The sequence below is a fragment of the Meleagris gallopavo genome, chromosome 2 (genome assembly GCF_905368555.1).
Source record: "Meleagris gallopavo chromosome 2, MGAL_WU_HG_1.1, whole genome shotgun sequence".
Classification (NCBI taxonomy): Eukaryota; Metazoa; Chordata; class Aves; order Galliformes; family Phasianidae; genus Meleagris; species Meleagris gallopavo.
The window spans coordinates 65,692,902-65,713,943 of NC_139405.1; the positions used below are offsets into that span (position 1 = coordinate 65,692,902).

Consider the following 21,042-nt stretch of genomic DNA (forward strand, 5'->3'; position numbering starts at 1 on the left):
TTTAGATTCTTCCCTGAAGGTAACTGCAGTGAGTAGTTTTGTTAAAAGAAATGTTATGCAGGAGATGATGAAAAACAAAGAACTCAATGAAAGCCTGTTAAAATAGTATTTTTTTTGCTAACGGGAAGAAATCTGAATCACCTCTGATACTGATTTCAAGAGCACTAAGTTCAACGAAGCTGAGAAAAATCAAGCCTAAAAAGCTAATACCTCAAATGGGAAAGTATTGCTTTCTTAAGGTGTCTGACATATTAATATGATTGCAAAGAAATTTGGACACAAAAACAGCTCTTTCAAATAAATAACTAGCATAGGTTTATGACCAATCAGAAGTAATGGCGAATTGCTTCCCCATCTAGTGACAGATTAACTCCTCTCCTCCTGCATGCCTGTCTGACACAGGGTTGGATACCACTTGGGTGCTTGTTGCAGGGGAGAAAGGACCCAGCCATGAGACTGGATCATGGGCCTCTAGTTATTCATGTTGCTTTTTAAAGTTTCACTTGGGGAGAGAGATGAATCGCACTGGATGGAAAAAAAGAGCACCACAGGGCAGTTCTTACAAAGATTCTCTCCATCGTTTCATTGCCAATGATAAGAAAGAAAAGCAGTTTTCACTGAGGCGGTCATGAATGTAGCAAAAAAAATGTTAGTACTTTCACAAAGCTTTTTGATACGGAAATCAGTATTGCCAGTACCTTTCTGATATTAAGAGATTTCTTCCCTGTCTTACACAATTCTCTGTTCTTCTCAAAACTTTCAGAGAAAATCAAGCTGTACTATCATTTTGGCAAAATTATTCCTTGTTCTTTTCATCACCGAAGGAAAAAGCGCATCTAAAAAGGTCAGTGATTATGTGTGTGTATGAAATCATGTCTTTACTTGCACGATTTCAGAGCAGCTCTGCAGGGAGGTGAGGCAGGTGCTGTGCACAGTCTGTGCTGTGTTTGCCCTGCTGCTGTGCTCCTTGGGGGTTTCCTGCTCTGTGTTGAGGCAGCTGTGGGGAAAAGGCTTCTGCCAGGAGGACTCAAAGCAAATGCTGCTTCAGGAGGATGGAGCGGAGCTGCGCTGCTGAGCCTCTGAGTTCAGGCTGTCAGTAGTCAGCTGAAATGCCACGGCAACACCACATGCCCTGCAGTAAGACACCCTGCTGTACAGTGTTATCAGGACCCTGGGGATCCTGCAGGCAGGTGTGCTTCTGGCTAAGTTGCATTTTCCTGATGACAGCGTAAATGCTTGCAGGCTTGGATGGCTGGCTTGTCCTTATCGACCATGCTGACTGATGTGCCATGTGTGTTATCACCACTCTGACTGCCTGCTGGAATCTTACAGTGAGCCCAGGGCAACTTCAGAAACACCCAGTGTGCAGCTAATTGCTAGTAAGAGAGGTAAAGTGGGATGGAGGAGCCTGGGAGCCTCCTCTCCGTGCAGCAAGCCAAGTCCTGGCAGCCGGGGAGTAGGGCTCAGCTGTGCCTGGGCTCAGAGCCAGTGCTGGGCCGGACACACGCAGCAGCAGTGGGGCTGGGGCAGCTCTCAGGGCCCACCCGGCCTCTCTTCTCCAGGTATTTTCCTTTCCCCACTCTTGTTTACTTCTGTTTCGGTTTTGTTTTTGTCAGCTGAGATGGTGCTCAGCCAGCAGGGGAGGGAGGCAGAGTCCTGCTCAGGCAGCAGCAGGGCCGCAGGGCAGCACTGCAGGCCTCAGGGGCTCACAGAGGTGGGACTGCACTTGGGTATGGCAGGAGATGGGTCAGAAAGAATCTGCCTGCACTGCAGGGAGACAAAAAAGACAGCTTTACTCCGGCCTGACCATTTGTTCTGGCCACAGAAGAGCAGGAGGGTGGCGGGAGCACTGTGTCAGCTGGCTGGCCATGTTGGGTAAAAATAGCCTGTCCTTGTGAGCCCTCCCAGGTGCGTGCAGGCAGGAGTGCGAGTAATCCTTCTGCTCATTGCATCAGCAGCTTTGCTGAGCCCAGGCTGTGCTTGCTGCTGGGAGCAGGGTGGCCTTTAGCCTATGCTTTGCACTCAGTTATTTTTTGACACATTAGCACATTAAGGTCTGATGTGCTCCTGTCTTGCAGCAGTCAGTGCTGGAACAGCAGCGTGACAACTGTCCATCGTTTGGGCTCCTGTGGGCTCCAGTAGTACTGGCAGCCCCTTCCTGCTCACACTTCTGACAACTTTTGCAGTGCTGGGATCAGCCGACATCAAACCATCTCGCCTGCGAAAATCCCATCTGAACCAGGGAGGTTTGCAGTGAAACCCAAGCTGCCACTGAGCTGCAGTTCCCCTTTCTTCCCCAGCCGCAGAGAGGTCAGTCGGGAAATTCAATCCCTATCTTAGTCCTGGCTTTAGGGCTCTGGAAGGGCTGAGGGGTGTGGCTTGTGTTCAGAACAGAATTTCTTCAGACAGGTGACAGCGAAATGGGTTGGCAGTGCTGGTTCAGGGTTCTTTACTCTTGTGTCCTCTTTCCTTGCTGTGTGGGCACTTTTGTGGTTGCCTTGTGAAAGGAGATGTAATAATTGATAGAAAAAGAGTTAAGCATCATCCCAGAAAAGGAGGAAAGGTTGCAACAACCCTGGGCTGTGGTGCAGAAAGAATGCAATGATAAGCAGCAGTGCTGGTCCCTCCTCCCCCTTACCACACACAGCAGGGACATGGCTTAGTAAGCATGATGGTGATAAGTTGATGGTTGAACTAGATGATTTTAGTGGTCTTTTCCAGTCTTAATGATTCTATGATTCTATGACATCAAACTTCATGTAGTTCTGCAGGGAAAATGAGAAGCTATGAAGTGTTGCCAGTAAGGACCTTGTAAGTATATGTAAACTCACACAGTTTGTCTTATCCAAACTTTCATCAAGTATGTCAAAGGCCATGGAAAGATGGAAGGGAAATCAGCATTACCCTTACAACTGCAGGTGCTGTTTTCCAGAAAAGATTCTCAGAGAGCAATAGGTGAGGCTGGATTCTGAAGTCAAGGATGAGTGAGTCCCCTAGGACACATGAGGAGAACAAAAGTAAAAATGTAGCAAGCAAGACCAAAGGCCCGTCTCAACCAACACCCTCAATATTGGCAATACTTCAATATTGGCAGTACTTCAGGAAGGCATGAGAGCTGTAGGCAAAAGAAACTTTCCCCCATGGCACACCCTCAGGTTTTGGCAGAGATCCCCAAAGGAATGTAGGTGTACCTCAAGTTTTGTGTTTAATAAAAGCTTAATAAGAATGTAATACATTAATTAAAGATAAATCTGAAGGATTTATCACCTCTGTCTTTGTCTAGTCTGCTCTGGGCCCATTTATTCCCTGGCTTTAGGGAGTTCGCAGATGCTGACGTCCAAACAACGTTGTTCCTCTTTAGTGGCTAGAGGCCAGTTTTCCCAGAACTCCAAGGGGCACTTCTATACTCCTGACCCCACAGGAAGATTGATGGGTGCCTCACTCCCTGAGTGTCACTGAGAAAGCCTTACCCCATATTGCTACACCACTGCCCTATGCACCGACCTCTCTCTTGCTCTGTGCTGTGGATGGGGCAGAGACTGAGTTGAGACACTTCTCAAACATGGGTTGTCATGCTGAGGGGTGGTGATGCTCATCCTCACCTTTGTGCAGTGGCAAGTCTTTATTTAGCTGCCAGGGGTTATGTTGTGTCCTGTGCAGGTGTTTAAGAGCTGAAGATGCTGTGCACACTGCAGCTGGGACACATTACCTATACACCATCTCAAATGCCCATAGGTGCCTGTCTCCACCAGTCCCCACCCCACAGATGGCAGCCCCCAGGGTGGCAGTGGTGGGCGCGGGGCTCATCGGACTTTCCACAGCGTTACGTATTGCTGAGGTGAACCCCAGCTGCTGCTCCATCACTCTCCTTTCAGAGCAGTTCAGCCCCAACACGACGAGCGACGTGGCAGCTGGCATGCTCATCCCTCACACCTACCCAGGTGCGTGTGAGCTGGTGTGCCAGCATTTTGAGAAAAGTACCTTTTCCTTCATTCCCACCTGTCCTGTCTCCTCGGTGCCGCCTTGTGCACTTCCACTCTCTGTGTTTTCACTCTGCTGTGTGTTTGGTTGTATTTGCATGCAGGCACACCAATCCACGTGCAGAAGCAGTGGTTCAAAGAGACCTTCACCTACCTTTTTGCTATCAGCAACTCAGATGAGGCGTCAGAGGCTGGCATTCACCTGGTTTCTGGGTAAGAGCACCTGCAGGGCAGCCTTTGGCACGCATCTACTGTGTGCTGCAGCAGGCAGAGGCTTTTCTTTCTGAAGCTCAGGTGCATGCCTCTCATAGGGTAGCTCTCATGACCATATTCCCAAGAAACTGCACTGCAGCTGCTTCAATAGGATATATTTTCAAGCAAAGTTCATGCATAGGTATGCATAGAGAAACCATTTGATACTGGCCTGCCACAAACTATTTTTCTAATGGATATTCTCCATGCTGTCACCAACCAGCTGCTTGCAGCAGAGGTGATCTCCAGAGGAGTGGGACAGCAGGATGCTCTGGCTTAAGCAAGTTGGCATGGGAGTGCAATGGGTGTGTGCAGGACTGCTTCATGCTGCCTGTGGTGTACACCGAAAACTGCCTGTTGGGAGTGCTGAAGCTGGGCTTTATGGGTACACGAAAACGTGATCTCTCCAGTCCCTCCACAATCCCTGCTGCAGCCTTTTGTGATCATACTATTTTCTTCAGTTCTTGGCATTTGACAGGTTTTAATGTGGACTCTGAGCCTCTCTCCAGCTGATCTTCCCAAGGGTATAGCACTCAGACCTTCTGCCTGTGTGCCAGGGCATGTTCCTTGGTAGCAGGCAGAAGTGATTGCCCTTTGCAGAGTTGTATAGTTCAATGAGAACAGACTGCTGAATCCTTGGGTTTGTGCTATGATTGCAACAATGGGGCATAGCACTAGCAGCTACATTTTGCAGCTTATTATGCTTGTGCTCTTTCAGCTGGCAGATCTTTAAAAACCCTTCTGAAGCTGAGGTGCCTTTCTGGTCTGACATTGTCCTGGGGTTCCGACCAATGTCCGCAGCAGAACTGCAGAAGTTCCCACAGCATAGCCACGGCCAGGCCTTTACAACACTGAAGTGTGACTGTCCCCCCTACCTGCTGTGGCTGGAGAAAAGGTTGGTTTGGGGCAGGATGGATGTGCAGAAAAAAAGCCCAGGTGGGGAGGCTGGCGGGGGCTCATTATGCATGGATAAAATTGGAGAAAGGAAAATGTAGGAAGCTGGCGTGTACATTTAGCCCATGTAAGTACTCTTAAACTGAGCAAATGATTGTCTCCTCTTGAGAGAAAGTGATAGGCTGCAGTCTGATTTCAGATTAAGTGAAGAGACATGTACCCATTGCCAGCTGAGCTGATGGCTTGGATGCCTTTCATCTCACTGCAACATGGGAGAGAATGCTTCACGTTCCAGCAGCCATCCTGGGAGGCTGCAGAGCTGCAGGAGTGCTGTGCTGCCCTCTCTGTGTGTACACTCTGTCATGTTCCATTGCTAACCAAGTTGGAAATTGCTGCTGAAGTGCAAGCAAGTTGTTAAACCATACCATGCCACATGGTATCTGATCTTACCTTAATCCATGTATAGCCCTCCTATTCATCAAAGAATGTAGTCTAATGAGATGATTAGGGTTTTTTTTCTTTCTCCTCGGTGATGAGAAACAAGGACATACTAAACATGTAACTAATTCGCAAAACCTGGTGATGTGAACAGTGTTTATAGACTGTTCTCTTTGCAAGCTACAGGGAAGATTGATTTTGCGCTCACCTTGCTGGTCCAGCAGTGGATTTCAGAATATTATCCCTGCTCATTTCATTCCAGGAGTTTCAGCAGCTTTTTATTGGTATATTTTTCATGGTGCAATGGCAGCATCCCAATGACAAAGCTTAGGTTAGTGTAGTATGTTTAGGTTGCAGTTGGACTTGATGATCTTTAAGGTCTTTTCCAATCTGAGCAATTCTATGATTCTATGATTCTTAGGAGCTTTCCTAGCACTTTGCTGAGCCAGGGCAGCTGTACGAGACCTCCTCAGATCCCACAGCATCCCCCTTGCACCCAGACCCCCTTGTGTCAGGAGTTGAGTTGGAAATGGATGTGGAATATTGAAAATGCAATAATGATGGCACTAACATAAGTGGTTGGTGATAAAGCTGATGTTTTCAGCTTGCCTGAGTTGTTAAAGCTTGGGAGTCCTATAGATGTGAGTTTCTGAGATCACAAGGATCTGTCTACCTAGGGTCATATGCCAGACCATTCCACTATACCTTTTCCAGCCCAACCAAGTTAAAAAATAGCTTTGATCAAGCCAAGTTAAAAAATAGCTTTGATCAAGCCAAATCAGTCAGATCACAAACAGAAGCCCCATGGTGTGTTTTCTTTATTTTTGTCCCTTCTGCTGCCCCATTTTATTTTTGATCTGTATGTTAAAGACAATCTCATATTCTTGAAGTGCCTAATAATTACATGTGGGTCTAAGCAGGTTCTTTTCTGCCTCAATTCTGTTTGTTTGTTTGTTTGTTTGTTTGTTTTACAGGTTGAAAGCAAACGGTGTCCAGATACACACCAGAAAAGTCACAGATCTATGGGAGCTGCACAGAGAGTATGACATTGTTGTCAACTGTGTGGGCATCGGAGCCCGACAGCTTGTGGGGGACCAGCAGCTGTTCCCCATCAGGGGCCAAGTGCTCAAGGTTCATGCTCCTTGGGTGAAAAACTTCATCCGGGATGGGGATGGCTTAACTTACATCTACCCAGGGATAGACAGCGTAACTCTCGGGGGAACCAGGGAAAAAGAGAGCTGGTGTCTCTCCCCTGACCCTGGCACTACCAAAGACATCTTTGACAGATGTTGCTCCCTTGAGCCTTCGCTGCAACGAGCGCAGGATATCAGGGTGAAGGTGGGCCTGAGGCCATCCAGGTCATGTGTGAGACTGCAGAGAGAGGTTCTGAGCCAGGGAGGAGCCAAGCTGCTGGTGGTCCACAACTATGGGCATGGGTCAGGTGGCTTTTCAGTGCACAGAGGCACAGCCGAGGAGGCCGCTCACCTGGTGGGAGAATGCATTGCTGTTCTGCAGGGTTCCTCATCCAAGGCCAAGCTTTGAGTCCCTGAACCTCCTTTTCCTTTTATGACAGGCTAATGCAGCATCTCCTTTTAGAACCTTTGGATTTTTATTTCATTGCTGGAGAGAAGGAAGCTAAAACAACTCGTGCCATTGCAGGCACTTGGTGGTATCTCACCTGGCTTCCAGTGGCCACCTTGGAAAAGTGCAGTGGATCCATCCCAGCATTAGCCCAACTCTCCATCTCCTCCATCTGGTATAATTTCTGCCCTGGTGATTTCTTCTAGCTTTGTGCTTGGGAGGGTACAAGGTACATAAATATCCTTCACATAGCAAAAATCACTGCTTCATTATAATACAAATAATGTAAATTAAGCATTTATTTATCTACATCTAAAGCATATTTGATGCACTAGATTCAGTAAAGACTAATTCTCTGCTGTTGTATTAGATCTACTCTAGTATTGTCCTTACTTTGCCACCTTGCTAACGAACTTTACAATTGCCTTTATGAGTTACAATAATAGTAAACCCCTGTCGAGTGCTGCATGACGGTGCTTTGGGTCAACTCTTGCAGAAAGCAGTGGTAGGGACAGGGACCCTGTCACGCACAGGGAACAAACAAGTATGATTTCAGGAGCAGCTTATATATTACACCTTGCATGACTTGATACAAAATTTCTGTGAGAGGAAGTTGCCACATATGGGCTACAGATTTGTACCTCACCTTTCATGCTTTATTGCAAATATCTTTTATTCTGAGTTTCTCTGATTTTGCTCTCAGAAATAAGCTGATTTTTCCCAAATAGCAGTATTGAAATGGCCAGTCTGCCTGTACGATAAGAAAGAAAATTTATCAGCGTGGGCTTGGGAGTGCAAAAATTTCTATTTCTCTTCAGCACTTGCAGCTTTTCTTGCAACAGTTGATGTAAATAAACCAGCAACAAACCAACAAAGATCTTAGCACCAACTGCAGTTGTGTAAGTGAGAAACAAGCCACGTAAGTCTAGATAAACACTGTAAAGAGAAATTTGAGCTTGCTGTCAAAGTACAAGATGAATGTCTGACTGCTAGTGATTAAACTGCTCATTAGACTGGAAATGGCTTATTTAACTGTTAGCGTCCACTTTTGACTCGTTCTTTGTCCTCAAGATTACAAACTAAATCAAAATCCTTCAAGAAATAACATGATTAAATTTGATAAATAAAATTCTAATAGCAGAGCAAATGCCATCTATGTGGTGTTTTCTTTCATAAATGAGAGTTTTTCTCTCATTCAAAGTGGCCTGGCAGAGCCAAGAAGGGCCCTTGTGTAACCACCATGTTCAGAAGCATTTGCCAACTCCTGCTACTGGCACAGAGAATGAGGACAGTTATCCTTCACAAGGGACAGCTGTCGAAAAGGGACTTATCTAAATAAAACTGCAGGTCAGTTAGTGCTTGGGACCAACCTTATCCAGCCCTGCCTTCAGCCATTTTGCCTTCTTCTTCTCAACTCTGGCTGCCAATTTTATGCTTTTCTCTCCTCCCCCCCCCCCCCTCCCCCAAATAATTTGTCTTTTGAAAGGGCAGAGCTGCTGCTTTTGGCAGCAGTGTTGGCATTGTGCTTGTCAAAGCACAGCCTTGTCCTCAAATAACACGGAACAAAGAGATACATGGCTTAAACCCATGAGAATGGGTTATGTTTTCCTTGATGTTAATCTTAAAGAAATAACAAAGTTTAGCTTAAGTTTGAGCTACAAAAACTGGTAATGCTCATAGCATGAATATATAGCACCACATTCTGCACTTCTGTAATTCCCAACGTCATGTGATGACATGGGTTTTATAAAGAGAGTTCTTTCACCCGGTTCATGTGCCATTGCTCTGCTCGTCTCATGAGGTTGTTTTGCAGCTCCTTGCACTTTAATAACTTAGGTAAGATGGTCCTATCAGCAGTCTGAGTCACTCCACCACTTATCAGTAAGTGGATTAGCACTGGCCCTGTTTTTCCTGTAGGATGCTATTGGTGACTTCCCCGCTGTGTGAAAATGGCTGAGAAATGCTTTCATCGCCTCTCTGTCCTGTGGCCAGGAGCTAACTCACAAGAGGATATTCCCTCCTAGCCCATGCTAGATCAACCTCTAGCAAGTTCTTGGTGACAGTTTATGAAGACTTCCCAGAACACAAATGAATTGTATTGACTAGGAATGTTCTTGTCTGTAGCCTCATTGCTCTGTCTGAAGTTGTTAGGTGATGGTGAAGCTTTGTTGCTCCTTGCAGCAAGGCTCTGCTGATTCTTCCCTTAGTCCACACAGGCCACAGAACTATTCTATTACTATGGTTTTTACCACTTGCTTGCTATGAGTATCAGACTTACTGCATTTCTCCAAGTCCCTCACAGCACATAAAGGCAAGCAGTGTCACATGCCATTGTCTTTTCTTTGGCTGTTCTAAGTAAAAGGTTATGCACCATCCCTTAACAGCACAGCAATCTCACATTAGTGTTCCCCCCCCCCCGAGCGAGCAACATCTGCTTCTCATGAATTTGTTACTATCTGTTTCATCTGTTTATTCTAAAACCTCATCTAATGGCTCTTCAATCTAAGGCAGATTCTCTGCATTATCCCCTTAACGAATGGTTCTGCGGTGGGAATTTCACTAAGCTTTTGTGTGCTGAGTGAAGATACAGTAATCTATTTAGCTGTTCTCTTAGGGCTTGTTTTCCCCCAGACTCCTTTGATACCCTGACCACTTGCTGGCTGCATACCTGGTGACCAGCAGCCCCTCTGGCAGAGCCCCTGCCACTGATGAGTGAAAGAAAGCTTTTGGTCCATTAGCAAATTATTTCTTCAAAATATTTTTTAGTCTCTCTGTCTGTTTGTTTTTAATGCTACAGAGTTCATGTTCTTTTCCATTTCCTCATTTAAACAGGATTTATTTTGGTTCTTTCCCACTTAATTTTTATCAGGGTATTACAACGAGTCAGTAGTTGTATTTCTTCTGGAAAGTCTCTGATGTTTCTATTGGGTCGATATACATATAAAAACCAAGCATTTTAGTCTCACATCTTATTTTTAGACTTGTGGCAAACAGAAACACACATGCATCCAGCCTAATTGCTTCAATTTCTATGCCCTTTTAAAAGGGGCTTTATTCGCCTGGGTTGTACCTTGCCATTTCCTGCTTAATTGTAGTTATAAAGATGTTAAAATGGCACCTGCAAGGTGCCATCAATCTCTGCTCCTCTCTGTCCACTCACTTTCTCCCAGTCTGTAGTTTGAAATCCTTTTTGTCTTATTCTTTCGTAGAGAGGCTTTCTTCTGCTAAGGTCTTGCCACATATAAAGCTGACCATCTGAAGTTCATTGGAATGAGTTCTTCCTTGCTTGTTCAGTCTTTGGGGTCAGTCTCTGGTGATATCTCATCAGTCACACTTGAGCATCTGCTCCTCAGCCAAGGTCCTTGCCAGAAGTAGAAGCAAAAATGGGGCCGGTATGAACCCTTCAGCTCCAGCTGAAGATGAGCTGTCATCCCAGCGATTTGCAAAACTCCATTTTGATTCTAAATCTGTCTGTGCTGTTGAATCAACTCTATCATATTCATCTGGAAGTGCCATGTCAAGGAAACACTCACATATGGAAATGGGTTGATAGTGGAAAGTCATTAAGCCTCCTTGACTTTCCATGGTGATGAATAGCCATGAAAGAGTGTCACTTAGCTGTCACCTGTAGAAAAGCATGAACTTCTTTCCTTACTCACATCAGTCCCAGGGCTTACTCAGTGTGTGGCACAACGTCTCCTACTTTTGCCTCATAACATCCTGCCCTCCTAGGAAAGGATCCTTCCCTCACCCATCTGAAACTCCTCGGAGTGATAATTAAGTTTCAGCCTGGCTCTGGGAGCCATCCTTGTGCTGCTCCCAAGCACCCAATTGTCCACATGTAAGCTAAATGGACCACACTTGAGTATTGCCTTCCTACCCACACTTTCTAATTGACATTGAATAGCACTTCTGGCAGATGGCAACCAATCTGTCATTGCTCATGATGAACTTCAAAGATGTAATTATGGCATAGGAAAGGAATAATTATGTTTTGAGACATTTTTTATCAATCCTTATGAAGGCAGACAGCAGATGGGCTGTGTGATGGATTTTAGAAATTGAGCACAAAATAATAGTTTTCTGCAAGAGGGAGTTTTGTTGGTTTTCTTTGCAAAAACAAAGCCATAAAGACATAGTGTATTGATAAAGGCTTTTGCCTACATTTAAAACAAATTTGCCAGATTTCTGAAAAATACAGGAAAATTGGTGTTCATCATTCATTATAATTCTGTTAAAGTCGAATACAGCTGGAAAAAAACTTCGATGTGATACATTCAATTTTATTTGGACTAAATGTAGTAATTAAAAGGAAAATCATGTCCCAGATCGAGATTTATGTTGTTTTCATAGCCATTGTAAATAGCGTATGCTGCACGATGGTTTTATTCCATCCTGCTCTATTCCCTATATTCCACCAGAGGGTGATGTTGGATCGAGCAGTTTGTGAGACAAAAGCACCAGCTTCACAACAATGCCTGAATGAAGTGATGCTGAACTCAGATAGTGGAAGTGTGGGTGCCTGTGCCTGTGAAGATCCCACATACCTGTAAGGTGCCGATGGCCTGGACAACCTGTGTGCTGCAGAGCATAATAATCATGTTCTGTATTTTATGGGAGAGCTTACAAAAATGGGCAACAGAAACAGAAATGCGAAGGCAGCAGCACACCAGAAGCTGTTAATAAAAATAACATTATAATTCTAAACCAAGCCAATGCTATTACAGGACCTCTCAGAGATTTTTGACCCAGAAAAGACTTCAGGGAAACCACTGCTTTGGGCAGCCAGCTATCCTTGGTTCCTTAAGTGGTGGGAGCAAAACAGTCCCTGGCTCCATCCCTGTGAGGCTGCAGCTTGGCCAGCTCCCAGCAGGCGTTTTATCTCACATGTGACATTTGGGTGCTTAGGTACTAGTAACTGTCATTGTTTTATGGCTGAATAGAAATAGTCTCTTTTGCTTCTGAGAATTTCCCCCTCAACTGCCCGTTTTTCTCAGTAAAGAAGCCAAAGTTGATGGTGTTTTTTTGGAGAAAGAAAAGTGAGGGTTAGCTAAAATTCAGCCGTGTGAAGAGGGAGTGGTTGAGGTGAAAAGAAAGTGGGAAGAAACTTTCTGAAAATGTGCTTCACATAAACTATTTCGTGCATCACATGCTGTCCTCTTGTCCTTGTCCTACAAAGACATCCTTGTTGCCAGCTCAGCCACAGCCATGTTCTGGACAATGGTTATCTGCTGTGGCAGAACTCCTGGGTTAATCACTGTCTTTGCCCCAGCTGACAGTTTGGATAAAGCAAATGCCGGGGAAAAAAGGCTTGCCCTCAGGAGAGGATGGAGGCGAGGAAGGAGTCCCTGCTTTCCTCACCATGCAGTGCAGGACAGGACTCCAAAGGGACAGGGCCTCTCCTCCCTGTGCGGCCTGCAGCCTGATGAGTGGAGCAGTGGGACAACTAGTCTCCCTCAGTAATGCAAGTTTGGGTTTCTCGTGCACAAGAGAAAGAGCTATATCTCTGAAATAAATAATCTGAATAAGGAAAAAAAAAAATAATTCCCACTTTGAGGTTGTGATGGGAATGAAAAAGCTCCTCTTGACTTTTGAAGGAAAGGGGTTTAAGCATCTGAGGGCTGGGAAGAGACAGAGAACTGGGATACCTTGCAGCACAGGGCAGGGGAGAGCTCTCAATCACTCCGCCTCCTCTTTCTCATCAGTGCTGCAATGAGCCAAGCTTTGGGAACGTGCTGGAGGCCCCATGCTCCCAGGAGCAGCGCGCGTCTTCACAGAGGAGAGGTGCTGGGGAGATGCACTGATGACTCTGTTTTTGAGAATCCCCCCAAGGCCTGCTATGTCTCTTGGCTGTGTTGTGAGTGTGCCTGCACAACATCAGAATTCCAGCAATAATTACAGAGAATACTGCTATTGAGATTTGCAGTGGGGTAATTGCCTGAAACAGAAGGATAAATACCTTTTTTTTTCTGGCATTTAATGGGCCTCTTAAGTGAATGGCAATAAACTCTATGCGAACAGATGTTTTCCCTCTTTTTTAGTTCCCTTGCAACTCATACATAATTATGCACTAAAATGTTCTTGTCTGGCTTTCTGAGAGCAATCTTACTGCTGTTTGTCTTAGTGCTATAAGGCTGAGCAGCCCAGCACAAGCACTGTGCAAGAAGCCCTTGATTTCATAGGAGGCTATAGGCAAAAAGTGAAATACAGGAGGCTCTCTCTGAGCACCAGGCCGCGCTGCTGTGCTGTGCAGGTGACAGAGCACAGGCACAGGCTGCCCAGAGCTGTGGGGTCTCCTCCAGTGGGATCTTCAGAAGCTGCTTGGATGTGGGCCTGGGCACCCTGCTGGAGGTGTCCCTGCTCAGGCAGGGTCAGATCTGATGGACTCTAAGGTTTGATCCCACTTAAGCCATACTGTGATGCTGTAGGAAAATTTGCCTTTCCAGCTGCTGCACTACAGGTTTCAGTGCTGGGTTTGCTCCCTGCCTGCTGTGATGCCCCGGGCTGCAGCCAGGAGGTTTCTTCCCATTAACCCAATGTGGCTTGGGGCAGCAGGTCCTCCTCTGTCTTGTGGGGCAGGTAGGAGCCCTGTTAAATTTTTCTCCCTGTATAGTGCCAGCTGGGTCACCCTGCAGAGGTATTAAATCTTCACAAATTCACCTCATCCTTCCCAGCATCCCTTCAAAGCACCTGGCTGACCTCTGCTTTCCGTGTCCATGACAAAGGATGGAGATTAATGTGCTGTGGGCAAACACCTGCCAAAAATACATCCCCTGCAGTAATACCTAACCTAGATACAAACCATTGGCTAAGGAGGTTATTTCTCTTCAAACCAGCAGTGATATCCCTGCACACATAGCTGCTCCACATAGCACTGAGGACAGGCTGCCTGCTTTTCCAGCCTGCAGGAACAGCACAAGCTTTCATCCTCCCCTCCTGGTCCTGGCTGTGCTGGTGGCATGCTGGCCAGGACATTTATCTCCTCATCACTAGGATTTTGATAAGCCACTTAAATAAAATGCAGCCAACAGGAGGGGAGGTCTGGCTGACCACATGGTTATATTTCAGAAGTGCAAGCTTTTTGTTACACATAAAGGCAGTGATACGGAATTTAGTGTCCTGGATACATGCAACATATTACTGGGTGGGTGAGACCTTTATGAAAGGTGGATGTGTATTTTTAAACTGGCCTGGACATTTTTGCACGCCTCCTCTCTGCAGAACCTCACTGCTTTTTACCCAACATATCCATCAGAGACGCTACCAGCCTCTTCCAGCTTCTATTTTATCCTATTGCCTTTAATGAGGTATAAATGGTAGTGACACACACCAGTGTATCAAACAACATCGCCAGACAGAAAAAAACACACAGCATGTCAGTCATGACTCTTAATTCGTTTGTGGAACTGCTGCTTGGCTCTCTGCTGCTGAGCAGCCCCAGGGCTGCACCTTGCAGTCCTTCTGTCTTGGAGAGATCTTCCCTGGGTGTGCAGATGGGAGTCCCTTCACCATCAGGCTATGATGTCCAGCACTGTCACCACTATATACGTATACTGTCACCCGGTATAAATATTCTGGCACTTGCACATAGTATAAGCCCATTAAAAGCATGTCGTAAAAAGGCTTATGTAACTTCTTAAAGCCATAATTTTTACTCCAGCTCTGATGTGTTGCAGAATTCTGACCATTATGGATTAATCCCTTTTCCAAATTACATTTTTAAAATGAGAGATATTCATCCTCAAGCTCAGAAGTGCAAAAATACCTGTAAAATTGATTGTATCAAAATAAATAAATGAACAAATAAAAGGAGAGAGAAAGCTGCACCCAGTGTATCACCACTGTAATCCTTACAGCATACTGAAGAGTTCGTAATAGGAATTTGGGGTAATTTTTAAGCAAAGCCGGACAACTGACTGGCATTGCAGTATAGATACAGGGGGAATGCAGACAACAAGCTAATATCACAAAAATATTTCTGCAATAGCATGTGAACTGCATATGAGATATCTTTACGTGATTCCTCTGAACTGGAATGTCTTTTTAAAAAAAAAACAGCAATACATGCTTTCAATGTGTAGACTGGATCTATTTGATGAGATTGTCAGACTTTGCTGCTGTTGCAAAGCATTTTTGCTCGCTCAGAATGATTACACAATTTAGCAATGGGCAAAAGGTAAAATCCCTGTTGTTACTTTCTGGGAGTGAAATACTGATTGCTGGAGGCAATGGTCTCATTATGGATAGCACAAGGCAGAGACTTGAGTAAACAAAGGTAAGGGCTGGGGACAGCAGAGCTGCAGGAAATCTCTCTGAAGAGCCTCCTGGTTGTCTTCAGCATGAACATGGGGACACACACAGATACTGATACCTGCAGGAAAGGATGCCCCAGGGCGTTGCTCATAGGTAAGCCTTGATCTCAAATCCCCTTTTTGAACCGTTGGTTATCAAATATTCCTTTCATCATGTTTGAAATTCATGCCATGTTGTTTGGCTCTTTGTTGTGAGAGAGGAGAAAGTGCTTCTGCCTGTGACTCTGGCACAGAGATGCTCTCACTAAGCTGTAAGTGGGATTCAGAGTACAGAGCTCTAAGTAGAGCTCCTGCAAAGGTCTGTCACCTTGTGCGTGAATGACTACAATCAGCATTTCCAGTACAAGCCAGGAGCGTAGGAGTGAGGAGAGGAAAAAAGAGCGTCCTTCGCTCTGTCCTGTAGATTTTGGCACAAGGCTCATGCCAAATGGAGCTGTTAAGCCAAGCAGAAAACAGCATTTTTATTCATTCACATGTTTTATAGGAGGAATGTTTTACTTCCATTAGCAGCCCTTGGAGAATCCAGTGAATTCCCAGTGGTGCTTTTCCTGTCTGGATTTAGCTCTGCCTGGAGATTTGGGCAGACAGACATTGTGCCAAGCCAGAAGGCAGATGCAGGCCATGAGGATGGGTGGGAGCTGAAGATGGGTGGTGGAAAGCACAGGGTTTGAGCTGAGAACGGCCATAAGGGAGATCAGCATTTAAGGACTGCTGCAAGGGAGTTGGCAAGGGAAAGCTGAAGGAATTTGTTTTTATCTTGCCTTTCCTATGATGTTCACAAATCCATAGCCCTGTGGCTCTCTGCTTTTCAGGTTTTCTTAAACCCAGCACAAAATCAACCTTTTTCTTCAGCTGGCTGCAGCTGGTTTCAGCCTCCAAGTCCTCTGGAGCAAGAGGAACCCCACCTGGACTCGTTTGGATGAGCCCAACCAACTGATGCTGATGCTGGTGGTGGTAGTCAGCCCAATAGATTACTTGCTTCACAAGGACCTTTAGGACTCTTTGAACTATGACATGATCTGCTGAAGTTTGTTGTGTGTATAATGGAGAACTCACCAGTGTCAGCAGAGATTCTGCTACACAACAATATCCCAGATGAGATCTAAGTTCTGAGCAAAAAACAGGACTGCAGCAATTAATTCCCACTACTGCTACACTCCCTTCCAGAAGTTTACTGCTCTGTTGCTAGGACAATTTGTAAATTCCAGAGAAATGTTATATATTTAAAGACTTCTTCTGGTGAAATGAAGTGAGCTGTAGCAATTTGTGCTATGTAATACAGAAAGTAAAGTGCAGGACTCATGTTTGATTCCAGTTATAAAGCACAGAATCATAGAATGCTTTAGGTTGGAAGGGACCTCAAAGGTCATCCAGTTCAAAATTGTGGGCAGGGTCACCAACTACTAAATCAGGTACTAGATCAGATCGCCCAGGGCCTCTGATCTGGCCTTGAACAACCCCCCTGGGCAGACTTCCAACACCCTCCCAGCGAAAATTTACCTCCTAACATCCAATCCAAATCTCCCCTCTTGTTGGGGGACCACAGGGAGGGGAGGCCATTTGCCGTCTGTCCCAAAAAGTGTGCATTTTGCAGAAGTTCTGGAACTTTGCTTCACTCTATTTCCTAAAAACCATCTCATAATGGCTGAGATCATTCCCCCAGTCTGGAGCTGAAAACATTATGCTGGAATTTTAATTTGCTTCTCTTCTTAACAGGAATTGCTCACAGTCAGGTGTATTTGCAGCTGATTCCTGGGGGAAGAAATTAGTTCATAACTCACTTGTCAAAACTGAGAAGATGCTGGAGAGGTGCAACTGATGAAGGTACCACCTTAATCCCCACTGATTCTTGTGCTAGCCCAGATAAGGTTTCCCGTTGTTTCCAATATTTCCTGAGATCCTTCTCTATCAATGCTCCCTTTATCTCTGTTTCTGGAATCCCCATTTGGTTCTTAATAGACAGACTTGCATTTAAAAGAGATGAGGGAGAGCAACAAGAGATTCAATAGCTGGTTAAAATACAAAAGCAAGAAGAAAACACTGAGTAAAAGTAACAAAGTGTTCTTCTCAGGCTGGCTTTCAGCAGCATCCTCCCAGAGTGCATTAACTAGCATTGTGGGAGGGGAATCGTAGAACTGTAGAATCACCAAGGTTGGAAAAGACCTCCAGGATCATCCACCTTCCACCGACATTTCCCCACTAAATCATGTTCTTAGTACAACGTCTGCATGTGTGCTGAACACCTACAGAAACAGTGACTCCCCCACACCCCCGGGCAGCCCATTCCAGTGCCCGACTACTCTTTCAGACAACAAATTTTTCCTGATATCCAACTTGAACCTCCCTTGAGGCTTATGCAAGGCCAGCACTGCAGATGGAGCTCGGTAGTTATGAGGGGCTGGATGCAGGGATGGAGCTTTTCTGCCCAACCACAGCAGAACAGCAAGCAAACCTTTGTCACTAGATGCAGGAAAGCCTCGTCTTCTGCTCAGATCTATTTATTTGAATACACTTCCTTCAAGCTTTCCCCAAAGCCCCAATTTCTCAAGGTTTAAACTTTGACAGAGTTCTAAAGTGAGTTCGGGATCTTCCCACTCTCCGAACCTTGCTCTTCACGCTCCTGCTCCTGCGACCTGCCCCACAGCCTTACCGCCCGCCCGCCCGCCAGCCCCTCTCCCGGCCCCACGCACCCGCTGAGCCACAGTGGCCACCGCCACCGCCCCCTTCCCCGACGGCCCACCGTGCGCGGGGGGCAGCGCGGCCCCTCCCCGGCCGGCCCCGCTCGGGGCGGGGTTTCCCCACTTTTCAGGCCGGCCGCGGGCCCGACCCGCCGGCGGCATGAGCCCTGCGGCGGGGCCGCGATGCCCAAGGAGCGGCCCCTGTGGCGGGGAGCGGCTTTCCGTCTTTGCGTGCTCTCGGCCGCGCTTCTTCTCTGCCTGCAGCTGGCCGTGCGGCGTTCGTGGTGCCCGGAGGAGAGACCCCGGCTGCCCGCCGTGGCGGCGTCGGGGCGGGCGGTCCCTCAGTCCCGCGGCACGGCGGCGGCCCCGGGGCGGCGGCGGGTGACCTACGTGCGGAGCGGGCGGCGGGGCGGCCGGCCGGGCAGGAAGGTAGGGCAGGGACGGGCGGGGGGCCTGGGGCAACCCCAGCTCGCGGGTGCGACGCTTGGTTTCTGGAAGGAACGAGAGGATTGGGATCCTTGTCGTGGGGCTTTCTTGGCAGCCTTGCTGTCGGGGCTGATGCTTTGTGTGGAGCTGGTGCTTGGAGAAGCTGGAACGGCCGTGTGGGAATCGCACTGCTTTTACCTAGAGCTGGGACCTGAGCAGAGTGAATAGCTGCTCCCTTAGCAAGAGTAAAGCCGCAGGCTTCTATGGAATGGGCCAAGCGTGGTGCTGGTGTTAAAGTGAAGCTCATTTAGAGCTGAGTTGGTGAGTGAACTCTGGGGTGGTTTGAATACAGATTTTTCTCTTGTTTTGCCTCTTCCTCCGTGGGGGGCTGTGTTAGAAAAGGAAAGTTCCCTTTCCAAACCTTCCAGGAAAGCTGGGGCAGAACCAGAAATGATTGAATGCCACGTTCCTCCAGCACTGGCAGCAGCGAGGAAGGCATTGTCGTGTGGTGCCGTTGTTTGAGGCTTGGGGAGACCTTACCGTGCTCTTCAGCTCTCTGAAAGGAGGTTGCAGTGAGTGGGGCTCGGCCTCTTCTCCTGGGTAGCAGCGATAGGTTGAGAAGGAATGGCATCAAGTTGCACCAGAGGAGGTTCAGGTTGGATGTTAGGAAAAATTTCTCCTCCAGGAGACTGGTGAGGCAGTGGCACAGGCTGCCCAGGGAGGTGGTGGAGTCGCCATCCCTCGAGGCGTTCGAGAAATGTGGAGATGTGGCACTGAGGGATTTGGTTAGTAGGCATAGGGGAATGGGCTGATGGTTGGACTAGATGGTCTTAGTGGTCTTTTCCAACCATAATGATTCTGTGATTCTGTAAGGACTGCTGGCCTTGCAGTGTGCTGTGATGTTGACACTTGGTTGAGGCACCTGGGTCTTGCAGTGTCAGTTCTTCTGATTTTGAGGCTGAGTTACTTTGTATTTCCCCAACGTCCAGATTTTGAGCGACTATAATTCCAGAGAAGCTGTGGATGCCCTATCCCTGGAGGTGCTCAAGGCCAGGTTGGATGGGTCCTGGGCAGCTGAGATGGGAGGTGGCAGCCCTGTCCACAGCACAGGCTGGGACTGGGTGGGCTTTGAGGTCTGTTCTATCCTGAGCCATTCTGTGATTTTTAATTATGAAATAATTTCAGCGTTCATATGAAAAACAGTTGTAATCATGTGAATTCAAGTAGTTTTTTGAAAGCATGCACTAAGTGTGGCATTGAACACAGGAGACCAAAGTAAAGCATACGCTAAACCGACATTACTATTTTTTTGAGGAAATCCGAAGTTGGGAACGAGCAATATGAGAGTGCTCACCGTGTGGCCATTTGCATCAGCACCCTTCCAGCCATGCAGAAAGACACCTGGCTAGGACTAGAGATTTGGGCCGGGGAAGAGGGATGGAACCCTGAGAGCAAGGGCCAGGCAGCTCAGCTGTGCCAGAGTGAGATTGCATTTCACCACAGTTTTTAGATGCTTTTGTGTCTTCTGTTTGTTTGCAAAGCACTGTCAGTCCATTTCTGAAGTCTGCAGAGGCTTTCAGGAGTAAAAAGCACCCCACTGGTGGTTTTGTTGCTGTTGTTGGAATATATTGTGATGTGTGAGCCAGCAGGGTGGCAGTAATAAAAAAAAAAAAAAAAAAAAATCAGTGAGAGCCAGCTTTGCTCTGTTTTCTCAGTGCCATTTCATTACAACTCTGCTTCCACTTACATCACTGGCATAAAACAAAAGACAGATGAATAGAATATTTCCACAGGTCTAGTTGAATATTTTATTTTCTGGCCATGTAAAAGAAATTGCAGTGACGTGTAGGGAAATTATTGTTGACTACTTGGAATCATGTTAAAGCTTTCTGAAGCAGAGCTGTAGTCAAGCGAACAGCACCAAAAGGGAGGAAAACCATACCCAGGCAGGATGGGAAGGATGGGACTTTGTGTCCTTGTGTCTGCAAGAAATTGCTGGTGTAAACATGCTTTATACCATGCCAACCATCAGATTAGGCTGTCCAGAGCCACATCCAGCCTGGTCTTGAATGCCTCTAGGAATGGGGCATCCACAACCTCCTTGGGTAACCTGTTCCAGTGCCTCACCACCCTCTGCATGAAAAACTTCCTCCTAATACCTAACCTAAGGCTCCTCTGTCTCAGTTTAAAACCATTCCCCTTTGTCCTATGATCAAGAGATAGAGTTTAGAGTCATTTTATAAGCATCTATTTGTGTTAAGTGTTGGTATGGGAACACACGGAATATATAGCAAAACTTCAGCTATATGTAAGCAGTTAGAATTCTGACATGTACCTGCTCGTGCAGTAGGTATTGGTGAGATCTGCATCCATGTAGTGCAGCAGGTATGGGAGGGAAGTTTTAAAATGTTATTGCAGACTATGATAATTAAAAAAGTAATAAAATGTTGTATTTGGAATTTGAAATAACAGCAAATTCTT

General features: G+C 46.5%; 2 protein-coding genes across 7 annotated transcripts in view; both read left to right on the plus strand.

Annotated features, from left to right (window-relative positions):
- The first annotated feature begins 1,406 nt into the window (after positions 1-1,406).
- On the plus strand, positions 1,407-8,292 carry DDO (D-aspartate oxidase). Of its 5 annotated transcripts, none has more exons than XM_010707487.4 (6): positions 1,407-1,562; positions 2,079-2,310; positions 3,736-3,941; positions 4,085-4,193; positions 4,951-5,127; positions 6,539-8,292. In XM_010707487.4, exons 3-6 carry the CDS (start codon positions 3,767-3,769, stop codon positions 7,104-7,106), a joined length of 1,029 nt encoding a protein of 342 aa, XP_010705789.1. In that variant the 5' UTR covers positions 1,407-1,562; positions 2,079-2,310; positions 3,736-3,766; the 3' UTR covers positions 7,107-8,292. The 5 variants fall into 5 exon arrangements, with proteins under 5 accessions (XP_010705789.1, XP_010705792.1, XP_085073604.1 ...); XM_010707490.4 differs by having other exon boundaries at positions 3,876-3,941; XM_085217478.1 differs by having other exon boundaries at positions 1,429-1,562; positions 2,082-2,310.
- Positions 8,293-18,210: 9,918 nt separating this feature from the next.
- METTL24 (methyltransferase like 24) overlaps positions 18,211-21,042 on the plus strand; it is a 76,633-nt gene continuing 73,801 nt past the window's right edge. Inside the window, exon 1 of one of the 2 annotated variants that reach the window (XM_085217488.1) lies at positions 18,211-18,564. In XM_085217488.1, the coding sequence (XP_085073614.1) occupies positions 18,319-18,564 (246 nt within the window). In that variant the 5' untranslated portion in view covers positions 18,211-18,318. The remainder of the gene's footprint in view (positions 18,565-21,042) is intronic. The other variant, XM_085217487.1, reaches the window with a different exon arrangement.